The sequence below is a fragment of the Erithacus rubecula genome (assembly GCF_903797595.1).
Source record: "Erithacus rubecula genome assembly, chromosome: 13".
Taxonomy (NCBI): Eukaryota; Metazoa; Chordata; class Aves; order Passeriformes; family Muscicapidae; genus Erithacus; species Erithacus rubecula.
In genome coordinates, this window is record NC_136665.1 from 16,241,764 (window position 1) to 16,251,115 (window position 9,352).

At 40.5% G+C, this 9,352-nt stretch overlaps 1 protein-coding gene across 2 annotated transcripts in view; it reads left to right on the plus strand.

Annotated features, from left to right (window-relative positions):
* The window catches only part of LOC306807685 (D-threitol dehydrogenase-like), a 28,055-nt gene extending 19,693 nt beyond the window's left edge, over nt 1–8,362 (plus strand). For both annotated transcript variants that reach the window (XM_079317488.1, XM_079317489.1), the window contains 2 exons: nt 1,614–1,731; nt 7,698–8,362. In XM_079317488.1, the coding sequence (XP_079173614.1) occupies nt 1,614–1,731; nt 7,698–7,893 (314 nt within the window). In that variant the 3' untranslated portion in view covers nt 7,894–8,362. The remainder of the gene's footprint in view (nt 1–1,613; nt 1,732–7,697) is intronic.
* Nucleotides 8,363–9,352: the final 990 nt, after the last annotated feature.

The following is a 9,352-nucleotide window of genomic DNA, read 5'->3' on the forward strand; positions in this document are numbered from 1 at the left end:
AAGGAAAAGGCCTCTGAATTCTGAGCAAACCTGTACCCTATGCAGAAAAAACTCTCTAATTGTTGCTCCCATCATATGCTTTAAATCTATTCACAAACATCTCTGTTCAAAGCAAAGGTCCTTGTCCACATGTTCACTAATTTGCAGCAGGGCTTTTTGGCTCTTTCAGAATTTGGGTAACTCAATTATCACCTTCATTCCACCCTTTACATTGACGTTCAAACCCAAGTCAGTAAAATCAGTAGTGGGTGTGTTGGGATGCCATGGGTGGGACTGATATAGAACTGATACATCAGCTTCATTTATTGAGACCAGTTTAATGCCAGCTACCAGTGCTGTTTATGTGCTTTTATCAGAATGCTGGGAACTGGGCTTTGGCTGCTGAACCTCGTACAAACCCAGTGATTCCCTTTCTTCCAGGGATCAATGTTATCCAGCCCCACAGGCTGGAACTGCCTGCCTTTGTGACTACTGATATTTGCCCTGATTTCCCCCTCCCTCTCTCCATCACTCAGCAGCTCAGTGAAGCTCTGTGCTGATACAGAGCTAATTATGGATGGATGCTTTGCACTGGATTTGTTTAATGGAGTCCTAGTGACAGCCAGAGAAGTCCAAGGAGAGATTCTTTGTGGGTGTAAATCCCAACACCTGGACTGACTTGGATTGACTCCCGTGGGTTTAAAGCACTTTACACCCACTGGGGATTTGTCCTTAAGTAGCTTTCACTGAGCTGGAGAGGGGCAGAGCCACTCGAGCACACGGCACTAACAAGCTTGAACGTTGTAATTAGCAAGCTGATCATTTTCTGTCTCTGACTGACATGTGACATCTCTGAAACATTTTCAAAGGCTTCAGATTTTGAAAGTGGTGGGTGTTCTGAATTTTTGGGATGCACCTGTGTTCACATCCACACAAACATTAGTTAGATAATGTGTTTGCCTCAGACTATGGATAATTTAAAAATTAGACAGAATAATTTGTTCTAAGAAACTATATATAATATGTTATATAAAATTTGTTATGCACTTATATTCTATCATATAATGTCATATCAAACAATTTACTATTACATTCAGCTATCACATCATATATTATCTACCACATATAATATTATAAATAATATTCATATATTACATAACATAGAATACATAATATATATTAGACATATTAATTATAGAATAATTTATGATTATATGATAATACATTTTATTAATATTACAGTGTAAAAGTACATAAAACATAGATATGTCTATAATGCATGCATGTGCATGTGTGTATATGATTATTTATCTTTCTTCAGAGCAGTCAAATGTTACATACATACGTTTAATACATTGGTTTTTTCTTTGCCCAAATATGGGATCTTTTAAATGTCTTTATTTTTATTTTCACTATTGTTTTTCAGTAGCCCATCTGCTGAGACAAAATCATTAGATGACAAAATACCTTTTTAGGAGTTTGTGTTGTAGGTGGCTGAATTCTTGCTGCTCCCTGCCTGGTACCTGGAAAAAAGGGCAAATACCTCATCTCAATGCAGGGAGCTGTCTGTGTAGTGCCTAAGCTATTTTAATTTGGGAAGAATAAATAATTTTCTCCTTCTGAATCCCTTGCAGTCCCTCACCCACAGAAGCAGTTGGCGTACAACGCCTCCAAAGCCGGGGTCGTAAAATTAACACAGACATTGGGAACCGAGTGGATTGACAGAGGAGTAAAAGTCAACTGCATTTCCCCGTAAGTAAAATGTAGTCTCATTTTGAAACTACAAAGGGAATGAAATGTTCTACAAAGCTCAAATGAACACTATCTCAGCAAATAAAATTTCTAATTAGCAGGTGGATTGCATCCCTTTTTATGTTGTCTTTTCCTTAACAAAGGTTTAAATACTTAGAACCAAGCCTGCTCTGTTGCTGTGTATACTCAGGGATTTAAGGAGAGGTTTTAGCATTTGATAATAGGTTTTCCAATAATGTGAAGGGTAGTTTTTAGCATTTCCCTTCCAGATGAAATATTTCCTTAGTCTGCCCAAGCCTTCTGTGGTTAAAGAAAGGGTTTTTGACACTTAACAGACAATACTTCTTTCCCCTTTCTACTTGAGACAAATATATAGGCACTTTAAAAGCTACATTTTATTGCTGTTATTGAGCTACTGTTCAGCTCTAACAGTCACAGGAGGCCAGGTGTAGTTTTGTAAATATATATATATATATGTGTGTGTTTATTACAACTTACATTTTCCTTATTTTTCGAGACTTCAAGCTCTATATTTTAGGGTATTTATTCACAAAGAAAAGTTTTCCTACCGGATCCACTTTGTCTCTCCCTGTTTCTCACACACATGCCCAAGCAGTCATTTTATTAAACAATTAGCAGTGCATGATAGTGCTGAGCAGAAACCCAAGTGGATAGCGTTAATTGGAAGCGGTCAAATTCTGTAGACCATTGAAGTCAATCAGAGTAACTAAGAAGGGCAGGATTTTAACCCAGGAGTTAAATTGTAATAATGAAGATAATAATGTAGATCAAATTAGGGAAAAAAAATTACATATTTTAATCCACAAAGTGGAGGGGGGGAAAAAAAATCGCAGAGCTTAATGGTAAGTGCCTCTGTTTTTACTGCCAGTCTGCTCTCCCCTTGCTTGGGCTAGCTGTCTTCCTTATGATTATTTATTACTAATTATACCAGTGTCTCCAGCCATTGCTCTATGTGATCCACATATTCTTTCAACAGCATCTTACTTCCTGATGGGATTTTCCCCATATGCCTGTGCTAGCAGCACTGTAATGGTGTTCTCACAACTAGCACTAGTGAATTTACACTGGCTTTTGGGAGCTGGGAGATGAAGGGAATTAGGGAAGCTCAGCAGGACCTGGAAGGAATTGTGTCTGAAAACATACAGGTAATCTGCAGCAACAGAGGTGGGATAGTTGTGCCACATTCACAGCAATTATGGATGAGAAGGCTCTTACAGGAGGAATTACCTGCTTCTTACAGACTTACATAAATTTAAAAAGTAGGCACCAAATTATCAGAACTCATCGTTTTGTACAACATGGAAGCAAGAACTCACTTCTAGAGAAGCTATGTTTCTGGAGAATGTTGCCAGAACATGGAGAAAAAATAGACAGCTTCTCTTTCTACTTTTCAAGGCAACACAGGGTTGCATTTTCATCATCTCTACCTGCCTTAAACTCTAGCTCTGAGTTCAAAATCCTACAACAGGAAGGGATGATGTGTTACCTTTTTGGAGGAATAGCCAGGAAGGATGCATGAAGACCAAATATTTTGCTGTCTTTGAGGCCTCCTGTTTTGGACAGAGCAGTTTTCCCTAATGCAGGTGGGAAACTGGACTGAGCAGCTTTGGAGACCAGCAGAACTTCCCTCACAGAGATCTAAGCTCTGGCTGAGCCCCTCATGATGGAACTGCCCAAGCACCTGTGTGCAGGAGGAAGGAGCCTGCAGCAGTTCATGGAGCTCAGATCCCTCATCACAGGAGCAAAACCCACATCTGCTTCTGAGAGAATAACTATTCACATTTATATTTCTGTCTGAGATGTGAACCTGCATTTCAGTGCACATTTGGACCCATCCTCAGAACTGTGGATCTCACTAGTGTCGCTGTCTCTTGATGTGACTCACCAAGGACCAGGGATGCCTTCAACCCACTTGATCTGAGTACCCAGCAGCAGCAGGAGCCTCAGTGTTATCTGATAACAGGATGGGATTTTAAGGAGTCTGAGGAGAACAGATGTAAATATAGGGCGTGATGGTACCCATAACCAGCCCTGGATAAGTAAAATATCTGTGTCCTTAAGTACTTTGCCCCTCCCAGTTGTGGTTGCATTAAAGCTTTAAGGCACTCTCAGTGTGCTTCTGTTTGAAGCTCTAAATGCTCCAGACTGGCCTTAAACATTATTTCACCATGCAAACCTTTGGCCTTTCCCCCCTCTTCCTATCTGGTCTCTTTTTATCAACTTAATTTCTTAATGAGTGCATAAAACTTATGCAGAGCAATGCATAAAAGTTAGCAATGCATAAAATGTTATGACAGAGTCCTTAGGATGATTTATTGCATTTATAAAATTGAACATGCAGGCTTCTCTTGCTGGCCAAGCAAACCTGATGCCCAGGGAGAGAAGGTGGCTGAGATGCCCTGGGTGCTTTGGCTGACTGATGCTGTTGTGGAACCTGTGCTCAGTCCTTGCACCACCATCCAGTGCCATTCCCTCATAACCTGCTGCACAGATGATGCCCAAAAAAAGAAGAGTCTTCCTGAAATGAATGTGGGGGTTGAACTGCAGAGGATACCTGGGTGTAAACAGGCACCTTTACAGAGCATTGAGTGGTGGCTGATGTCCAGTTGCCTACTGGGTTTAGTCTCTTTGCTGGTCCTAGGACATGGAATGTGTTGGGTGTGATGGAAGAGGGGATTCTGGAAGCTGTCTGGTTTTTGGCATGTGCAGCATTAGAACACATCATTCTTGCAGCTATTACACTGAATCAATGTCCCTTTTTTTGGCTAATTACTGCCTTCTTCTTGATTAGCAAGACATGACATGCCATTATGTGATGACCTTTGGGATGGGCAGCTGGAAATTGATATTAAGGTCAACTTGCAGCCAGACCAGCAGCCCTGGGGGATGAACCACATTCCCCCTGATAGGCAGGGATTTGGGATTAGATTTGAGCTGATGGGCAAAGAGCCTTTTGTGTTACCTGCATCCTGCCCTGCTCCTCTGAAGGCAGCCACACAGTGCTGCACCAGGCTTGTAGCCCCAGAAAGCAGGATCACTGCAGGTTTGGGGAACTCCCCATAAGGGGGAAGGAGAGGCAGAGCTGGCAGGAGAAGGAGCACCCCAGCATCACCTGAAGGCATCCCAATTAAGCAGCATTACTATCCCCATTAAGCAGCAGTCGTTGCTGGTAAGTATCTTTGGACTTAAATCTTAATTCCTTGGGAGATGTCCCAATTAAGTGGATCTTGTGATTAAACACTTCCTGATTAAGTGGAGTGTACTTAACTCATTCAAATTAATAACTCATCTGAAAGAAATCAAGTTACACACAGATGGAATCTTTTTTTGCTCTCATTTGGGGATTGAGTGCACGTAACAATTCCAGTTAAGTATCTGGTAAGTGATATTTTTCCTAATGTGTCTCTCGAAGTGGAAATGTTTTACGCAATTGGTTTTTTTTTCTTTTTTTCTTCTTGCAGTCTTTTTTTTTCCCCCTCATGTCTCAAATTGTCCTGTGTATCAATAATGAAATATTGATGCTCATATCTAACATTAAGAAACCAGCAGTTTGATATTACATTGACATGCAACAGAAAGTACTGATAGGCTCAGCACTGCATACGAGATGAGGTAGGGAATTAATGCATTGGCAGTTGTCTTCGCTGGAACTGGTTTGGAGCCAACTAAAATCTGCCTAAAAGGGTTCGACAACGTTAAATTGCCCAACTTGGCACCAAAGCTTTCCCAGAAGATGTGTAGTATCAATGACATGCCTAATATTTATAGTGCCATCAGTATGTGTGTTTGCAACTTTTAAGTTTTGCACTCTATTTTTTTCTCATTCCTGCAACAAAAATTTGTAGTGAAGTTTGGTTGCACATCTAAATTTTTGCTACATGGAGTGAACCTAAAGAAAGGTCCAGCAAGAGGCACAGCACGGTGATTTGCAGACTGCAGTGATCAGACCAAAGATCATTTTTCTGAACAGATTGAAAAACGTCCTCTTTTTAGCAAAATCTGTTCTGCTGGAAGACTGTGTGTTTTATTCCCTAATCTGCATTCCCTCAGGGTTAAAACATATCTGTAAATGAAAAAAAAAAAAAAGAAAGAAAATCATATGGATCTTATTCTGATCTCTGATAGTGTAAAACCAGAATGATGATGATGATAGTGATGGTTTTGTAAGCACAGTGAGAGGCACGTAAGGGAGAGGAGTTCAATATATTTAATGTCTGCTGCTCAAAGCACAATTCTCTCTGAAGAAAACCAGTTCTTGAGGAGTTTAGGAGAGCAAGGAGAGAAACCAGGGGGCTGTGCTTGAAGGAAATAAGTAAACCATTTGCAGTCCTATACTGGAATGTGCTTGATTTTGTTACATTGCCAGAACTTAAGTGAGCTGCACCGCTCAGCGTTTCTGAACTGCTCTGCTCTTTATTGACAATTACAATAAAATATAAAGCTGATATTTAAATCCTGCCTGATTAGTGAGAACAGAAATGTTTGGGGGAAAATCTGAATTAGTTCCACTTCATAACAGAGTAAATAGTGGATTTCTGCCTTCATTTAAAACAAAAGGTAAATCTCATACCCAGAATCCAGTCTGTCTCAAAAAATTATTTCCTTGGAAGTCTAAATTGGGATGCCGATGAAGTTTCAGAACAAAACGAGTATTTTTATACTTTGTTCATTTCATATTTATCACTAGCTTGTTTGCTAATTTTCATTTGCAAGAGGCAATTCTTCCAGCTAACTGGCTGCCTCAATGGGCCACTGATTTCTTTGAAGTGACAGTCTGTAAATATGCATAAAAAAGAGATGCAATTAGCGTGTGTGTGGTTCAGTGCAGCCTGATTTCATTGGCAAGTTTACCCACAGTGTTGATAAGCTACATTATCTAGAAAATTGGCCGCTGAAAAACAGCACCTCTGATTGCCAGCAAAGGTTCCAGATAACAGGGTGCTGAAGAGAAATATAATTGAGGTTGAATATGTTAACCAAGGTGTCACATGCTCCTTAGAAGCGCTAATTTATCAGCATGTTGGAATTTTTATTAACATTTGGAATGCATTTCTACCACACTAATGAAGTGGAATTGGCAGTTCAGGTTTTAGTTATTGTCATTTCTGAGAAGTTAAATGTAATTTCTCGTTAGACACAGTTATGTAAATATATTTGTTCAGGGGCTGAAAAAATTATACATTTCACAAAATACAAATATGTTGTTAAGGAGGAGTATGACAAATCAGTTGCAGTTAAAGTCACAAAAGCCAGCCAAATCTTCACCCTGCATTGTGCTTCCTGCAGCATCATTTTTAGGGCATCTGAAGAAAAACCCCAAACTTAGCAGAGTTCTAGTAAATAGTGGAGTCAGTCATTAAAGTAAGAGGCAAGAGAGGCAAATCAGTGTGATTTGTCAGGTGTTGGTTTAAGAGGGATCACACTGGGTATGTTGTGCTTATCTCTGCCTCTCTTTTTTTTGTGTGAAAAGGGTCTGGTGCCCAGAAGGGTGCTGGCTTTTGTTCCCCTCGTTGTTTGACATATGGGGAGTTGGTCTGTTTTCAGTTTCTGAGCCGTACACAAGCATGCTGTGTGACATTAGCTGTAGAGTGATGAGAAATTGGTGGAAGGACAGCAGTTCCCAAGAGCCGCGACAGACCCAATTCAAGGCACTTTAATTTCCAATGCTGTGCTTGTTTTCTAGAAAAAAAAAGTAAAATTGGTGATTATGGGTAACAAAAAAGTAAGAGGGTTGTGCTATTATCTAAGAAGTTTGTGTGAGTGTATGTTTGCTTGAAAGAAACCTCCAAGTTGCCCATCAGCAGGAAAAGGAGCGCTATGAAAGTTTGCACCATAACTTGTTTGGGCTGTCGCTTTCCTTCTAACTAACACCTCCACCACCTCTAGGTGCTGCCTTTCCCTCTGGGCTGGGTGTGTTTTGCTAACCCTGGTGGTGCTCGCTGCAGGGGCATCGTTGACACGCCGCTGATCCGCTCGCGGGAGCTGCGGCCGCTGGTGCGGCGCTGGCTGGCCACCATCCCGGCCGGCCGGCTGGCCCAGCCCACTGACCTGCAGGCCGCCGTCGTCTACCTGGCCTCCGAAGCCTCGGACTACATGACGGGTCACAACCTGGTCATCGAGGGTGGCCAGAGCCTGTGGTGAGGGGCGTCCTGCAGTCCCGCCTCTCGTGGGTTTTTAGAGCGCGTGTTGGAGTTAGGCTTGGTCTCAGCTTTGGGTTGTGTGGCTACACAGCTGGGTGATATGGAATTATTGTTGTCTTCTTGCTGGTGTTAATTTGGTGGCTTGTATAATGCACAGGAAAAATAAGGAAAAAAAAAAAAGGCAATAATTCAGTTTTCCGACATTTTAGTGTTTTTTACTGCGCAGTCACATTTCTGTTAAATTAGTATTTAATGATATAAAAGTACATTTACTGCAGTGAGATTTGGCTATTATTTAAGTTTAACAGGGGGCATTTTTAAAGCAATCAATATTAGCTGGTCTGTGTAGTTTATTGTTCTTAGGCAATTTTTTGGTATTCAAGTTGTTCCAGTGGCATCTGTGAGTGGTGGAAAACAGTTGGATGTAGTGTTAAAAAAAAAATAAATTAGTTCATTACATTTGAACCTGAGTGTTGCCATTTTATATTTACTGGTGTTCTTTAGTTTTTGACAGTGTTTTTATACAAACACCCACATAAATGCCCCTGAAAGAACAGTGCTGCACTTAATAGAGATTCATGGTTGGTAATTATAATGGCTCTAATCCAAACCCATTGAGGTAAGTAGAGACTGCTCATATACTTTAAGTTAAATGTGTGTTTAAGTGTTGATACAACTGGGTCTTTGTTTTCCATGATAGACAGAAGTAAGCAAAGGTCATCTTCCAAGTATTTTTTTTTTTTCCTCTTGTAAAATTCTGAAGACAACTCTTGGGTGTAAACCAAGGCCAGCTCAAGTAATATTGATACAGTTCTGTTGGCTGAAGAGCTCATATTGGTGACAGCATTGGGTTCATTGCTTATAGGCATTAAAACGTGGCACTATAACCCCATGGTTCTGATAGTGCTCTGGATAAAGACAGAATTCCATCCTGAGGGCCCTTAAGCATAACCTAAGGAGAATTTACGGGAAGAAATTCACTTGCAAATCCTCATGTCATTTGTTTTGCATTTGGCAGCTCTTTGTTACCATAACATAAATAATTGTGGATGGATGTCATTACTTTGATTAAGTGCTACAAGCCCATGCATTGGCTGGCCATTATTGTGGGGAATTGCTGTAATGGCTTCAGACTTGACATTCACTGCTGCGTTGTAAGGTATGCGCCTCGCTGACGTACTATCATCGTTATCGTGGATAAAGTGCAAGAAGATACTTGTCTTCATTAAATTTTCTATTAGACCATTGATAATTAATACATATCTCATGTTTCATCTCGAGTCGTTTTTCTGGGGAGTGTTGCTGTTAAGCGACTCGGGGCTAGAGCTTTTTTGGCTTGAAATCCTTGCCTTGTGTGCATGATCTAATTTATTGACAATGCTCTGCAAACTCACAGGCTTAAGTAGAGCTTGATTTTGGATAAATCTTCAAGAAAAACAATTAAGGATTTAAACGTTTTA